The 17,258-nt window shown below is 44.6% G+C and overlaps 1 protein-coding gene and 1 non-coding gene across 3 annotated transcripts in view; both read right to left on the bottom strand.

The window, feature by feature from the left end:
* HS1BP3 (HCLS1 binding protein 3) overlaps nt 1-7,655 on the bottom strand; it is a 53,993-nt gene extending 46,338 nt beyond the window's left edge. Inside the window, exons 1-2 of one of the 2 annotated variants that reach the window (XM_068183360.1) lie at nt 7,536-7,655; nt 1,090-1,255 (exon numbers count right to left, since the gene is read on the bottom strand). In XM_068183360.1, the coding sequence (XP_068039461.1) occupies nt 1,090-1,188 (99 nt within the window). In that variant the 5' untranslated portion in view covers nt 1,189-1,255; nt 7,536-7,655. Of the gene's footprint in view, nt 1-1,089; nt 1,256-7,332; nt 7,491-7,535 lie in introns of those variants that run through there. The other variant, XM_068183359.1, reaches the window with a different exon arrangement.
* Nucleotides 7,515-7,596, bottom strand: TRNAS-AGA (transfer RNA serine (anticodon AGA)). Its single transcript has one exon. It is a non-coding gene; the product is annotated as a tRNA-Ser (tRNA).
* Nucleotides 7,656-17,258: the final 9,603 nt, after the last annotated feature.

Here is a 17,258-nt window from a genome sequence, read left to right as displayed (position 1 = left end):
AGCCTAGAAGTCTGGAATACTTATGAGACACCAACCCCAAGAAGAAGGGTGCTGGGTATACTGGTACAAAAGAAATAGAGTGAGGCTATGCACTTTGCTTATTTAGAAAGAGATGGCTTGGGAGCTAACATACAAACTGCCTTTTTATTAAAATGTGGGAAAGTACCAGCTGCACTTTTGCTCATGCTGCTGCCTGCCACTCTCTGCAGGTGCGGTGGGGTGAGCCTCACACCCCCTGCCACAGTATGGCTGCAGTCTGGTGGGGTCCCAGGGCAGTGCTGGGTTCCCCTGAATGGCAGAGTGTGCGGCGTGGTGGAGATGGAGGTGGCAGATGGCATGACCACAGCGGCGGCTGGTGCGGCAGCAACGGTGCAGCCCCCGAGGAGTGCGGGGGGGGAGGTTTGCTGGGCTGCTGCTGCATGAGCACTGGAACAAAAACAACCTGAAGCTCTAAGAGGTGGAGTCAGAGCTGCACAGTAAACATGTAAGAAAACTTTCTGAAATTGTATCATGGCTGTCTTGACTCCAATAGTGCACATACCATAGATGAGATTAATTTCACCTGTTTTAAGTCACGTGCTGTGCTTTCAAACCTTTACTCTGCAGGTATAGTGAAAAAGACAATCTGGCTAAATAATGTTTTATATGGATGCTTCCTTGTAAACTTATCTTAATAAGGATTTTAAAAGCTGTGTCTAGGTAATAGACCCATTCAAATAAGATATATCTATTTCATGTTTCTGTATAAAGTCTACGACTGATACATATACTAGAGAAACTAATTAGTAGCAGAACTTACAAAAAGCTTAATTGGTTTCTATTTGTTGATCCATAATGAAAAATGCCTTAAAGGCAACAACAGTCATCATTGCTTTTAGCTCCTGGAATAAGAAGTTCAATTACTGTGTGGATAATGGAATATGCATAATGGAATAGGAATTGCAGAAATGGTACAGACTGTGTTGTCCTACCAAGGACCTTGACCTGGAGAGGCTGTGATTGATGATGAAGCATCTGTTACATCATGACAGAAATAATCAAAGCTGATTAAGAAAGTGATCACTAACACAGGTGTGATTAAATATTTACCATAAATTGAACCACATCTTCAGGCTTGTGCTTTGCTGATTTGAAGACAGCCAGTTGGGTAACAACAACAATGTGATACTCGACATGGCCAGACATCATCTTCCCACGGATTTCCTGGTATTCCGGCACTGACAAATCCAGTCCTGTGTGCGTATTCTGAATTTGCCTAGGGAAGAAAATACACGGTTCAGGCAATGGCACAAAGACTTCTAGCTGTCCCTCTCCCATTTACAAGCCCAAGAAAATCAATGCAAAGGCTCTTGCTGGAACTGGACATCACACAGACCCTGTCCCCAACGCTTCCTACTCTAACAAGACAAACTGGGACATGGCCTGTTTCCTATCTTCCATCCCAAAGCACATGCCATGAGCACTGCAGGAGACATGCCAGGAACACATTTCTGTGAAGAGATGTGGATCCATTCAGAACAGGACTTCACTTACAGGAGATGAAAGTGCTTTTAGCCCAGCATGGCAGGTGAGAAGATCAATGATCTCTCATCAGGTTTATTTTGAGACAAAGGTCTGTTCATAGTGACTCAGGCTGAGCCCTACCCACCTCTCCTTTATGTAAGGGCATTCTGAGAAATGACAGAGACAATAAATGAAAGGTGCCATGAAAGAAAGAAGGAGCTCCCTTGAACCACAGGGACATCTTGAGATTTGTGAAGAGCCAACCACGGAAGTGGATTAGAGCTGCAATACAAAGGAAGCTGCTGGAGCAGACTGATGGGCCAATCGCAGTTTCCACTTGTGAAGGTCCTTGAGGAAAATTAAACAAACATCAGGACTGAGCAAGTTAAAGCAACACATGATCCCTCAGAGCTGCCTTCTGGTTTTGGCTATCTGATACACTGTCTTGTTGCCCAAAGGGCATACTAGCCAAAACATCTTGGCTTTCCCACTGGAAACAGATCTACAGTAGGATCTAACAGATCCTACTGGAAACAGAACTACCTGTGCTTTCATACCCAGTTAAAGTAGAGAACCACAGCATTAGCCCCTGAGAGCTCCAGCAGTCAAAACCACCCACGGCTCCTCCTGGAGGAAAATGCAACAGGGGAGTTGCTGCTGTAGTTTACTCAATGCATTTTTTTTCCTCCTGACTGCTTCAGATCCATGGAACTGTGGTGCCACCTTCCCCTGGATTGCCATTTATGACATTTTTGCAAGAGGAATGCCAGATCATATTAGAGTGCTTATACATCAAGAGTAAGACCAAGCTGTTGGAGCATTAATTGGTACATTTAATGAAATAAACAATCTGTTTCAATAGCCTGAAAACCAAAACTGATCAAGGATTCCTTCCCCAAAGTTATCCCATGGCAAGCCACAGAATACTTGCAGTCACTGGACCCAAGTATTCTTCCAGAATCAGAAGTTCACCATCCAGAGAACTGCATACCCTCTGAACACATCTCTGAGTACATTCTTCCTATGTGTGAGTGAATGTTTTTTTAGAAAAACCAGAAGGGACCATTTAAAAGAAAACCAAACTGGGATCATTAAACACTTTTTCTGCCTTTTTAAACCTTAACCATGAGGATTATCAAGTTCCATCTTCTCTGGATTTCTTGTGGACTGTAGAGTTCTTGTGGAATTCTACCTCTTCCTTCAGGAAGTTTAGATTCATTAACACAGCTGCCCTTTCACCTAAGGATACACAATGCATAGAACTTATTATACACTTTCAAGAGGCTTAAACAATCTAGTTTCAGACAAACTTTCAAAAGATTCCTCTCATCATGTCAAAACTTGATCAGTTCTTATGAAACCTGAGCTTCCCCAAGAAGGCGACCTTTGAATTTCTAATTCAAAGCTTGAATAAAAAGCCTTTTAAAGAGAGTATCTTGAGAGTTCCTGATAAATAGGAAAACAATAAACAAGGACACAGATCCAGTTTTGTACCCAATCCTCTTTGCAAGCCATATTTAAAGTATTAGGGCTTTAACAACAGCTCTACCATCTCCAGTCTTTTGATGATGCTATTCTTCTGTCTGCTCTGTTTCTGTTCTCATGCTCTGCCAGTCAAAGACTTCACTTTACACATCCAGACAAAATTTTGTTCTCAATTACATGTGGTTGGCTCTAAAACACAGGACCAGTAGTGCCTATGTGTGAATACACAGGTGCCTGGCTTTCACACAGCAGCCTGTGGGAGCTGTGAGTAACAACCATCATCTGGAACTCTGCCTCTTTCAGTAGCAGCCAAAATGCTGACTCTAAGGGCATCTGCCAGGAACTTCAGCTGGATCTGGACCTTTTTAGACTATACCTGCAGCAGAGGATATGCTTTTAGAAGAGACTTACAGATTACAATAGCCCTAAACACCATTAAGATCACCAAAGGACTTTGCCCACTCTGGCAGAAAAAGTATGAAGTGTATATATTATTCTGTATAAAGAAGCAACTCCTCATCCGTGGCCACCAATGCCTCCACCCCAAATTTGCCCTCGTGAATTCCTGGAAATATGGACAGTAAATTAAGCCACCTGATGGTGACTAAGACAAAGGCAGTACTATTGTCCAAGTTATCTCAAGCCTAAGGAGAGGTAAACAAGAGTGGAGGAGAAGAGTGTAACACTGCAAGGAGTCCACAGAGATCAGCTCAGCAACTGTGTTGAAGGTCAGCTCTTGACTGGAGGAGACCGCAGTCCACTGACTCAAAAGAAGAGACACACTGAGCACAGGACATTCACACTCACATGTAGGCCTGAGGGTATTTATCCCTTCTGATGGGGCATAACAGGCTGAACTGCACAGGCATGAGAGGCAGCTGTCATGTCTTAAAAGGTGTCATAAACCAGCAAATTGACCCAAAGCACCACCAGATTTATTTCTGGGGCTTTCCATCAGAGGATTTGTACACGATTCACGGTGTAGCAAAATACAGTGCAAAACTCCACCCTGCAGGGGAGGTGCTTGGGCATGCCCACATATACCTGAATGTGTATTAACCCATTAAACTTTATGTTTTGTGGGACCCTTACCACCAAAAAGGGTGAAGAAGGACCAACAAAACACTGCTGGATCCACAAGGTTAGTGATTATTTTTCTACTTAATTGTTCTCTCTGCCTTTCCCCCCACCCTCTTTTCTGTGTCTTTCTCTCACACATTTTACTTAATAAAATCTGCATCATTGATTTTAGCACATGATCTCATTTGCACGTTAATTTGGGTAGAAGCATCTCTCTCTAATAATCACAATAATCAGATTTTAACAGCTCTCCAGATGTGCAGTCACTCAGAGGTGGTGACTGCAGTTTTGGCAGCTAAAAGGTCTGTCACTCATCCTCAGGAATGACTTACTAACCCAGGGAAGTGCGTGAGTTACCAGTCCTCAAAAGGATGTGTGGATGTGGCACCTGGGAACAGGGTTTAGTGGTGGACATGGCAGTGCTGGGTTAATGCTTGGAGTTGATGATTTTAAAGGTCTTTTCCATCTCAAATGAGTCTGTGATTCCACTTCTGTTAACACAGAGTATAAGTGACTAATTAACCTGCTTTTTACCTCTAATATAAATAAAAGGAGTAATGACCAGTGAACCATCCTCAATGGCCTTTAGCTAAAAACAGCAACCATGTACAGATGTTCTGAGATGACATAATGACAACTTCACTGTAAGAGTTGCTGCATTAGGGAGTTCTGAAACTGTAATGAAGTTATTAAGTACCTTATCTACACCCAGGGTTTTTCTTTTAAAGTTGTTAGAAGTATGTGCTAAAATGTCATGGAAAATGATTAGAGGGAGGGGGAATAGCTACATTTTTTTGTTTGCTTTAGGCCTTATGATCACTTTCGTTATCATCTCCTACAGAAAACTCAGCCCTATTATCTTCTACAGCAATAGGATTTCTTTTTAAATATAAAACTGATTCTAAACAAACAGAAATCAGCAGGGAGGCTGAGACAAACAGAGCATTCTATCCAAAGTGCTCCCTAGTTCTTGCAATGCTTTCAAAATAAGCAGCCTTAATGTTTTAACTAATTAAATACTGTTATTGTTATTCAAACAGAATCAGCACCTGCAAACCCCAAGACAGAATATAGTTTCACTGCATTTTTCACATAAAAACAATTATTTTTACACTTGTGGCTTTTAAAAAAAAGCAGCAAAAGGAGAAAACTGATTGCTTAACTTGGACACACTGGTTTATTGCTTCTACTCTTTATTTGAATCTAGTTTATCTTCAGTTTTACACTTCTGTCTACAAAACAGACAGCTCACTGGAGACCTGGGCACATGGCTAAACTTCCTAACAGCAATCACTTCACCCAAATACAAGGAGACCATTCATACCAGCAACACTGCTGTGAATCAGATCATTGCACAATCAGATCATGCAGGATTGGCCCAGAACAGAGGAAGTGCAGACTATAAAGGTCAGCTGAACTGAGCAGCTTCCACAGTTCACGGAAGAGCTGGATTTTCACTCCTGTGTGTTTTTTTTTTTTTTTTTGCATATAATAATTAAATTATATTTTAATTAATCTGCTTTCTGTGCTGAAAGGCCAGCATGGGGGGTGGCTAATAGCCACCTCCAGAAAGAAAGTAAAACAAGAGATGCAAGTGCTGTGACCAGAGAAACATTTATTCCAGCATCTGTGTGGCCAGGAGAGCAGAGTCTGTGCTTCCTGCCTTGGTAAACTCAGCCCTGCCAGCAGCTCCCAGCTCCAACAACCTCTCTCCAGAAGGGACCAAACTGTGACATCCCTGGTGTTAACAGGAGAAGAAAACTGTACAACTAGTTTTATAAGTGAAGGCAAAGTACTCACAGAGAAATAATTTATTTCTCTGTATAGTCTAACTACAAGTATACAGATTTTATAGGCTCCCCAGAGAAGTGATCACAGCACCAAACCTGACAGGGTTCAAGAAGTGTTTGGACAATGCCATCAGGTACATGGTGTGATTCTTGGGATGTCCTGAGCCGCACCAGGACTTGGACTCAATGATCCAACTCAGCATATTCTAGGATTCCATGATTTATATTACCACAGCAACTAGGAATCCTATTCCCAAAACAAGTATGTGGAAAAAAGAGTGGAGTGGAAAAGGGCACAACTATACAGCTAATTCACCTCAGAAGCTAGAAAGTATGTTCACTTGCTAAAGTCTTAATTCCACATATACATATATACCAAATTTTATCACTGAAAGCATTCTAGTTTCAGTGGGACAATTTGCAAGTGGGTCTTTTTTCAATCAAACAACTGTAAATTAATCCAGGTGTTTGGATTTCCATTTTCAAGGCTAAACTTAATGTAAAATCAGTCCTACAAAACATCTGTTACATATACGGATCAGATAAAAAATATCAGATACATTTGAAGGTTCAAGGCCACTGCTTCAAGGAAAGTCCAGCACTGATACAGCCAAATATTTAAGGATTAAAATAATGGCTTTGAAGTTAAAGTGACTGAAATAGTCATTATTTATGTCCTAGGAGGTAAGGACCTTGCTGAATCAACACTTCTGCTTTTCATGTCTCATCTGATAGCAGATTGCTTTCATGTGGTCTCAAATATCTCGTGGGGATTAAAAAAAAAAAAAAAAAAGGAGAGAGAAAGAAATCTATCAATTTCCCTATAAAACATTGCCATAAGCATTTTCTTCTTGAGGTATTCCTCATCAGGATTCCTGTACCACACCTAGGAAAAAACAGGGTTTAAAAATTTAATGCAACGGAAAGGAGCGCCCTTGCACCACGCAGGGGACAGCTTGGAGAAGGTGGGAACGGAGAATAAACTCTCCCTGGCCATCCCTGGGCCCCGGCCAGAGCGGGCACGAGGAGGGGCGCGGGACACAGGACACAGCAGCGGGAACGGGCACCAGCCAAAGCACTGGCGACATCGCCGCACGGCCCAGGAGAAATCCTAATTCCTGCCCACCCGCCTCGAAACACCGACAAGGAAAAGATGTGTCTGCAGGGCGACAGCACACGCTGCGCCAGAGCGGACGGCAAAAGACCCGGAGTCATCGCAAGAGGAAAGGGCGCACAGGACGGGCCAGGGATCTCCCGCGGCTGGGAAATGCAGGAAAACTGGAGAACATCTCCAGTGCCCCGGGGCAAACCCACGCAGCGCCACCCGGCTTCCCCTCAGCCTCCGCCGGCCCGCGCTCCGCTCCTTTCCTTCGCTTTCCTTCCCGTCTGTCCTTCCCCGCTGCCCGGCCGGGCCGCCCCGCCGAGGCCGAGGCTGATGCGGGCGCGGGGCCGCTCCCCGGCCCGTCCCCGGTACCTGGTGGTGACCAGCACGGCGGGCGCCGGGCCGCGCTGCTCCATGGCCGCGGGAGGAGGTCCCGCCTCCCTTCCCGGGGCTGGACCGGCCGCCCGGCCGGATGTCAGGCGCCGGCGGCTCCGGTGCAAAACGAGCGGGGGGGAGAAAACGTCCGGCACGGGGAGGAAAAAGGGAACGCGGCTCGTAGTCGGCAGGATTCGAACCTGCGCGGGGAGACCCCAATGGATTTCTAGTCCATCGCCTTAACCACTCGGCCACGACTACACCGACGGGCGGCACTGCCGCCGCGTGAGCCCCACTAACTCATCCCGCGCTTCCTCTTCCTCCCGGGACGGGAACTCCCCCGAGCCCCGGAGCGGCCCTGGGCGCTTCTCTGCCTCCTCACGGGAAGCAGCTCGCACGCATCTCCCGCTGAAACCGTGGGCACGGCGCTGCTTCGCCAGCCGGGTGCAAGGCACGGCCACCCCCGCAGCCTGGCCGCGCACCTCGGAGGGGCTGTGTGTTCCGAAGTTTATTTTGGGAAAGAAGAGGGAAGCTGCTGGTCCTTCTGCTGCCCCTCCGGCACCCGCGGCAGGGCTGGGCAGCCCTGGCTTGTGTGCAGGCTGCTGGGCGTACCCGGGCGCTTGGCTATCCCGCGGCTTCTCTGCGCTGGTGTGCAGGGCTCCTGCAGGGAAGCGCTTGGAAAAAAATCTTCGCACCGCGCACAGCTTTGTGGAATCGCGGAATGACAAAGTCGTTATGGTTGGAAAAGACCTCTAAGATCATGGGATCCATTCGTTTACCCATCCACCATATTCACCACTAAACCATAACCTTAAGTGCTGCATCCACATGTTTATTTGAACACTTCCAGAGACAGCAATTCCACAACTTCCCTAAGCAGCCTGTCCCAATGCCACCCTTTCAGTGAAGAATATTTTCCTAATATCCAATTTAAACCTCTTTAGGTGCAACTCGAGGCTATGCCTTCATCTGTCACTTGTTACTTGGGAGAAGAGACCGACCCCCACCTGGCTGCACCCTCCTTTCAGGTGGTTGTGATAGGGTGAGACAGTGATAGGGTTCCCCCCGAGCCTCATTTTCTCCAGGTTAAACAGCACCAGCTCCCTCAGCCGCCCCTCATCACATTTGTACTCCAGACCCTTCTCACCAGCTCTGTTGTCCTTCTCTAGACAGACAGAAACCACAGCCAGGGAATATTATAAAAGTGATAAAAAACAGATGCTGACACTGCATCAGTGCAGCCAGCCTCCAAACAGGCTCAGCACCTCAAGTGGGTATGCAGCAGTATCCCCAGAGAGGAGCAGCCCTTGAAAGAGGACCTAGTGAGTGGATTAAGATTTTTCACCTCAGAAAGGAACAGCTGGAGGAGTTTGGGAGTGATGGAAATGTCAAAATCAAGAGATGTCCAAAGTGGCAGACACAGAACAATCTTTTAATTCTTGTGGTGAAACAAGAAATCTGGAATGTGAAACCCAAGAGTCAAAAAAAAAAAAAAAAAAAAAAAAAAAAGGGGACTTCATAGGTGGGGTTCCTTCCTAAATCCCCATTGTTTTCTCTCCCTGCCACTACAAACCTTTTGTTAAGCAGAGTAAACACCACCACCCAGCTGCAACCTTTCTGGCACAGGAGTTGCAGTTTCCAGAAGTGCTGCAAGCTACCAGAAAGTGCTTTTGGAACATTAATCATTCTCATGTGGCCTCTGAAGGGTTAAAAAGCCCTGAGGTGGAATTCCTGAAAGCATATAATGAATAATTTTATGGCTAAACAAATTGCTTCTCCAATGGCATTTTTATTCCCATTTGGATAGTGCAATTTATTCAGATAGTAACAAGGAGTAAGCAGCTGGCAGTTTGCTGTCTGAGACAACAAAAATAGAGCAGGACCTGAGCCCATGAGTTCCCACTGAAGCTTGCTGAGCAGTGTCCTTCCAGGTGTTGCCAGGTGCCTGTGAAGGTGCTTCAAAAGCTGGGGATTTTCTCCCCAAACAGAAGTGTCTGCTTGGCCCCAGTAAGCTGCCACTCTGTCCTGGAGAGGCTGTGTATGCTGTGTCTGTGTACTCATGGAGAAGTCCGAGCACTGCCTGTTTATCTGATTTCCTAACAAGTCTTATCATATATGGCATTTCTATAATTCCACAGCCCATACCATCATAATATATGAATAAAACAAGTGGTGCTAAATCTAAAGTTGTGGAAATAATCAGCTGATTTTCCCACAAGGTTAGGGCAAGGTCTTTGCTCAGATGGTGACTGTGACTGTGAAGAGTGAACCTCTGCATAAAAGGGGGACACAAATCAAACTCGTCAGGAGAAAACTAATATGCCAATAGAGCGATCTGCAGGAGCTAAGCATTGACTTGCCTCTTTCAGAAGCAATCTCCCAGGATATTTGGAGTTTGATTCCCATGTTGCTTTGGATGCTATACAGAAAATTTCTTCCACTTAACCATGTTTTAACTCAATTATCCATTGGAAACCTGTAGGGGAAAGCCTATGGGAGAATGTGCAAAGAATCTGAGAACCAATACCAGTAACAGCCATCACATAAACTTACATTTTCCTACCTACTACTTGGGTTACCCTCAGCTGTTCCTCTCTCTTTCATGGTCCCCTTTGCATCAGTTAAATTCTCTATGAGCAAAGGAAAGACAAAGAAACTCTCTGAAGTTTCAGGACTATTTTCTTTGGGATTTATGGCTTTTTTCCTCTGCCTCTTAGCTCTGCAGTACTGACTGGTATAGTACATTGCTTGACTTACTTTTATACATTCTTTTTCTGTTTTTTTCCCCTTTCTTTCCATACACTCAACAAACTGAATCAGCATATTCATGCAGTCTGTATTTACTAGTCTAATTTATGCATAGCCTCTGTAGTAAAACTATTAATCGATTTGCATAGAATAGCTGCCTAAATAAAAATGCATGTTCTTTTACTGCAGGTATGTGTGGTACTGTGCTAGACCCTCTGTGGTTTCTGCATAAATGAGGCGAGGCCAAAGATGACTGCTCCAAGTGGGAGAAAATACTTCAAGAAAAGATAAGTCTGATTTCAGTCAAAAGCTTCTAGAAAGTGAAGGAAAAGAATGAGTGGGAGACAAGTAATTAGGCTCAATCGGAGTTTGAAGGAGGTTTTTTTTTTGTCTTCCAGATGTTGAGCATTGGGAAGTACCTATGTAAGAGGAACTCATGCTGAAAAATAGTATCATCCAGGAAGGCTAAATAATATCCCTCCCAGCACAGAGGTAATGGAGAAGCCAGGTTTTAAACAAAGAGTTTGTGGGGAGATGCATATAACCTCTTTAACTAGAGGTGTAGCTGTTTCATGAGTCAAGTGGCTGTTTCTGGTTTCACTACCACCAGCATAAAAAAATCTTTTCGCTGCCATTTCACAGAAGCAAAAGGAAAATGAGTTATTCTTAAAACTCAGACACCTACTATAAGTAAATCCCAATTGCAATACAATATCCTTATAAATGTCAAGATTTTGGAACACCTTTTGAACATTTTGGTTCAGCAGTATGGTTCTGCTGGTCTGGGAGTACCTACTACATAACTATTTCATGGCTTGTGTCCTGAGCTGACTTCCTTGATAACCTTGTTTTTACACTGACATAGTCTAGGTTTCCACTTTACCCAGTTGCTTATCACTTTGTGCTATGAAACAAGAATATTTTCCCTCAGAGCTACTATGTCCAGCACTGGTAGGGCTCTCAGAGCAAAGGGCTCCTGGAGGCTCAGCAGCAGCTGGGAAATGAGTTAATATAATTTTTCCCACTTCTTTCTTCCCTTCCATGACCGATGTTTCTACTCTCCTCCCACAGTACCTCTGCTCTTCTAACCGCTGACTACACACAGGAGCAGGAACTGCAGGTGTTTCCTTCAATGCAAGGAAAAGCAAGGAAAAATAGTGTAAAGGGATTGAGGTGGTTTTTGTGCTTGTGAGTCAGCTCTCACCAGGTGAAGTGGGCATCCCATGCCACCCTGCACTAATCTCTCATCAAACCTCTGCCCTGAAGCATCACAGATCAGGGAGACCTGGCTTTGAGCCCCCTCCCAAATCCTGCTCCCAGACACTCAGCACAGGCCCATGGTGTGTGGGTATTACAGACCCAATGCCTCAGACACTCAGAGAGTCACACTGAGAGTGACTTAGGCTCAGGGACATCACATCAGTTTTGTTCCTCTCGATCCGTTTTCTGTCCACTAGAGAGCACTCAAATACCACCTATGGACGCGGGATGGGCACTGGTGCGGACTGCGATCCCCAGCTGTGTCTCATCGTGCTAGTTTTGCATGCAGTAGAGTTAATTTTCTTCATAGCATCTGCTAAAACATGGCATTCACCCTTTGGAAGCCCAGTGCCCAGCTCCTGTTTGGCACCATTCACTCGCACACACAATCCCACCAACTCAGTGTAACCCTGAGCTTGTGCTCAAAACCTGACTCTGGGACCAGTTACACTGGGATTTTCTACAGAGCTAAAGTCAGTCAGTGATGTGTTTGCAGTTAGGACTGATGTTTGTATTTACTTTTGATACACAATTTACTCCCAATAATTAACTTTCACTGACACATAGCCCAGAGGGGTTTTCTCAGCCACCTGCCTCAACATGGATGCAGGGGGACGGAGTGGTATGCAAAAGGGGAAGAATCACCACCTGTGCTCGAGGACTGCTCACCAGCCATCTCCAGCACGTACTGAGGTCCCACAAAGGGTTAAAGCAAGGAAGAAAAAGCTCTCAGAGCCTGTTAAAATATTGAGTGATTTGTGGCTGGGGTCTGTTCATTCTGCTCCATGCAAACGGACTGCAGCCCTACAGTTTAATCCCTCTCTGTTCTTCACAGGGGCACGGGGAGATGAAGGGTCTCCATCAGGGTCAAGGTGTGACCCCATGAACTCATCCCAGGGTCATGTCTGTCTCCTGTACACTGAGCAGGGACCAGCTCTTGCAGCACTGCATCCCTGCCTGGGTGTGATTCTTGGCAGCTCATGGATTTGCTTTTCATCTCCCCAAAGCAGCAGGAGAACAACAGTGAGTTTATAAGCCCAGAGGAAATTGTCCACCAAGTTTTGAATCCCTGGCAGAGGACTTCAGCTGTAATCATGGCAGGATGAGGGGAAATCAGAGCCCTGCTTAGGGTATAGTGAATAAAATGTGGGGGGAAAAAGCAAGGGCAAAGGAGCATATTTAAAAACAAAATAAATCAGCTATGGAAACACAGTTTAAAAGCTGAACATGGAACCTTTTTTGAGCCTTGATTTGGGAGAGATGCAATATAATTTCATTACCGAAAAAGGCTGCGTTAAGAGTCCAGTGAGATGATCACTCACTTATCACTCTTAACACTATTTGTTTTCAGATGACAATTACAAAACCCAGATGTGAACCACTAGGAGATTTTATATTAGGACTGGGCTTCTCAGTGAGTTTCAAAGGTAGCCAAAATGGTAGATTTAAAGTTCACTCTTGTTATATGATGTGGTAAGGTTGTTGATAGCCTGTCATGGCAGTCTTTTAATCTACACACCTCCTAAACTCGGTATCAATTTATTCTGGAGAGAAGCGAGCAGAGTTATAGAGCTGTTATTCATTATGCCTCATGCTTTCCTCCCCACTTTAAACATTTAACCTGTAATATGATGAGCCACATGTCAGGAATAATCTAGTATAAACCATAGGTAATCCCTGCTGAAAGATAAGCCTGGCTCTTGACCTGCTGCAGCCCTGGAATTAAAATTCCACCTCTCTTAAGTTTGGGGGTCCTAGGTAAATCACAGATAAGTTTCATGGTAGCCAGTGAGGAAGAAAAGATGAGATTTCCTGGTTTTCCTCAGTTTAATAAAACCAAACTCTAAAATGCAGAAAATTGTCTGTATTATTCAAAATTCATATCTACAGTAGATAGATACAGTGATTTTTATTTTTTTCCCCCAAAGAAACAATGGTTTTTGAGTAGTTAAGTATTTACATAGCAGCAATGGAAAGTATTTCTCCAGTCCAGGAAAAGTGAAGGAACAGTCAATAACTGCACAAGTTTCCACCTAAATATGTTGCCAAGTTTTTCAAGTCCATCTTCACCTCACACCTGACCAAAGCCGGTGCCCAAGGATTTTACCATCACTTCCCTCACTCCCACCAAATAAGCTCTGGAGGTGTTTATGTTTGTGCTAAGTTATTTAGTTGGAGATGAGCAAGAGCCCAAAGCCTGCTTGGTTTTGGTGCTGGCTCCTGGTTGCTCATTACCCGTGTGAAAGTGTGGAAGTGATTCCCTTTATGCAGATTCCTGACTGTAAGTGTGAAGGCTGAGATTGATGGAGACCCAGGCTTCTCTGCTGAACTACCCACCAGAGCACAGTGTGAACCATCCTGGTTAGAGCTGGCCAGGTTTTGTTCCTGGATTTCCTTTTAAAATGAGGAACCTTTCAGGGTCATTGTTGGAACAATTCCTCCATTTTATGAGTGATTCTGGACCTGACTGAAATTCTCCCAAAAGGAAAAATTTCAACTTTCGGAATTAGCAAGAAAAAGAAAAAGGGCTGGGAGGTGAAGGGGTGTTAGTATGTTATTCTTCAGCACCTCTTCCTAAAAAGGTGTGTGCGATTGCTCTGTCTGTTGCTCCATGTATCTGCCAGTCTCTGTGGCTGCTCCCCACTGAAAAACACTACAATAACTCAATGACCCATTTTAACCAAGCACAACAGAGGAGGAAATGCCTGGACAACTTTCAGCTCCTCCAACCACTGTAAAAACCTGGCAGCTCAGTAGGTGAGAGGCCAAGATTTGTGTCCCTTTAAGGGAAAAACTGAGGCATGAACTCAGCAGATACCTATTTGATTTGGCTCACCAGCCACTTCTCATATACCTCCAGTGTGTGATGGAAATAAAAGGCAAGTACAATGCAGCCTTTTGGTAAACTGAGTCACATTGATTCTGCTGCATTTTTTTCAATCCAAGATAACTAATTCAGCAGATGCCATGAGAGCCATTCAAATGGCCCAACCTTTTCTAGGTGACAGCAAGCCGGGAGAGAGTGACCCAGTTGTCCAAGGAGATCTGCAAGATGCCTCTGTCTCATAGCAGAATCAGTACAACCCATCTCATCAACCAGTTGTTCATACACAGGTGTGGTAGGGAGGTGAACATCGTTCATTGCTGTTTCTTTCAGGAGCTGAGTTTAGCTCACAGATGTTTTACAGCAAGCATTTTGAGTCAGGTGCTCCGACGCCTACCTAGAAAGTGGCTAACAGATTCTGGGTTTCCCCAGGTCATGGACATGGTTATTTAAATTTATGGTTTTTAATTGAGATATTTGTGGCTGCAGTTATAAAGGTATTATGAAGCAGTAACTACTTGCCTATCTAGTGTTGCACTGGGAGATTATTCTTGCTTTAAATTAGATTTTGACCTGCTCATCATCTTGCTCTGTGCTGATCTGGTAGACTGGCTTTGTAATCAATGGACAAAAGGAAAAATTCTGGTCCAAATAGTGGCACAGCTGATGTGTGTCTAACATATCTCATGTTGTAGATCAAGTGAAATGAATCTACCCTAAATACTCCTTTATCACACTCCTCCAACACAGTGAACACTAAAGTGGCACTATATGGGTGTTGGAGATTTTAGAGAAGTGGGTGATTGTGCTTCAGAAAGACCGAGGGAAAAACATCCCCAGAGAGAGATGTAGCCTTTTATGGTACAGTGGTGTAGCAAACATTTTGGATAGTTTTCTCATGAATCAAGTTTTCAGCTTTCTGTAGAGCAAGAAGCAACCACCACCTGGTGAGAGAAACAATCAGCCTGAGGAGAATGGAAATGAAGTCTCCTTGGGAGAGCACATTGTTCAAGCTGGTCCTACAATGAGCTGTTTTTATTCCTGGTTCATATGACTGGAGCCTAAGCTGGAATGAGTCACTGGGGCGTTCAAAGCTACAATTACAAAACCAGAATGGTAACTGCTACTGAGCATTACACAGTCACGGGAAGTGGTCTGGGCAGTGCTGAATTGGGAAGTAAAAAGGGAAATGCAGGAACTGAGGAAAAGTTGTTTGCATGGAAGGTGCTCTTCCTTCCTGACACTCCACCAGGAACAGGAACATCCATTCCAATCCTGTGCAAGGTTGTAAATACAACTTCAGTATTTTCTTAATCCTTTTCCCAAGCTGCCCACAAGAGCAGTCAGGGACCTGTTGCAAAAGAGAGGGGAAAACTAAGATGGGAAGGAGTGTCCCAGAGTCCCAGCCAGTGCTGGCTGAGGTCCCTTCCCAAGGCAGTGTTCTTCACTGCTCTTGCTGCCAGCTTCTCAGCTCCCCACCAAATACCAAAGGCCCAGACCTTTCTTCCAAGAAAAAAAGCCACTGTTTCTTGGCTGGCTAAGGTTCAGCCCAGCCATGCTGGAATAAGCTTTTGAAGGAATGAAGGCGAGGCTGCAGACAATGCTGACAGTGACCTAGGTTTTCTACACACAAGCCCAGCAGGTACCCCGCCCTGATCTCCAGGGTCTCCAGTGTTTCATTTGCCCAAATAAGTTAAATAGTGCCTGGGAGCCAGGTCAGCATTGTCACAGAGTTAAGAGGGTCTCTGATGTGTTTTTGGACTCAGACCCTGATTAAGAGTTTCTGGGGCAGTTCAGTTGTTAACAGAGGCTGGGGACCTTTCTCAGCTGACAGTTTGTACATGACCATCAGTTTTGGAGATGATGGGAGTTTATCCATGTGGACATAGGCTGACCTCAGTACCAATGAGTGTTCCTACTAGTATTTAATGTATGTGTATAGATGTAGTCCACGTGGCTACCTCTACTTGCACAATTACATCTACTTGAAGAGCTCATGAGCCTTTATATTCACAACTTGTCTTATAAATACTGTATCCACAAGCCAGTACTGTACAGGAGAAAAAAAACTATGGAGAAGATTGAGAGGAAAAAGCTGCAGAGAAGATTCAGATCTAGGTTCACTTGCAGTTTCCACACCGCTAATTCATCAAGGCCCAGGACAACTTTTAACTGTCCCTGTGCCTTTGACTCTTATAAAAACTGTCAGCCAAGACTGAATCTGCATGCAGGGTGAGGCCCTACAGAAAGGTTAGAGGCAGAATTTAACACCTCCTTGTTCCAAGTGTGAAGTGCTGGTTAGCAAATCATCAACTGCCCTCCCAACAATCATTTCATTTCATTTCATTTCATTTCATTTCATACAGGACCCACTCATATTAAGTATTTGGAGCTGCACTGTTCTTCTGGACACAGGTAAAGGAGCCCAAAATGTCATATTTTGACTTACTAACCTAGTGAGATCAATGTGTGAACCACAGAAATAGGCAGAGCTCCCTGTACACTGCTGAAGCGACCCAACACACACAGTGCTGTACTCTTCAAGGATTTCTTCAGTATCAGAAAGTCCCATTTTATTTTTTTTCCCTACTAAATTCTGATTATCTTCTCATAAGGTCACATGCTCAGGTGCTAAAATAGATACCTGGAGTTTCTCTGCAAGATACTCAGGACACCCCTGTAGACTCACAGAATCATTTAGGTTGGAAAAGGTCTACAGACATCATTCTGGTCAATGAGGCAGAAGGTTAAAATGCCCCCCTCTTTTCTGAGGCAGCAGCTGGAGGTCTGGATGTCTCAGGTGGCACCATATATTCAACATTAAAGAATCTGATATTATCTTAGGTGCCTGAACCTGTGCATAAGTGTTCTGGTGGGTAAGGACAAACAAGTGGGCAAGGCAAAGCACGTGTGTTGCCTGCATTAAATATAAATCATAGAATTATAAAAAGGCCTGGGTTGAAAGGGACCTTAAATATTATCTTGTTCTGCCCCCCCTACTGTCATGGGCAGGGACACTATCCACTAGATCAGGTTGCTCAGGGCCCCATCCAACGTGACCTTGTACACTTCCAGGGGTAGGATATCCACA

This window comes from Anomalospiza imberbis, chromosome 3, assembly GCF_031753505.1.
Source record: "Anomalospiza imberbis isolate Cuckoo-Finch-1a 21T00152 chromosome 3, ASM3175350v1, whole genome shotgun sequence".
Taxonomy (NCBI): Eukaryota; Metazoa; Chordata; class Aves; order Passeriformes; family Viduidae; genus Anomalospiza; species Anomalospiza imberbis.
The sequence above is the reverse complement of the archived record's forward strand: the minus strand, read 5'-3'. Positions and strand labels throughout refer to the sequence as shown.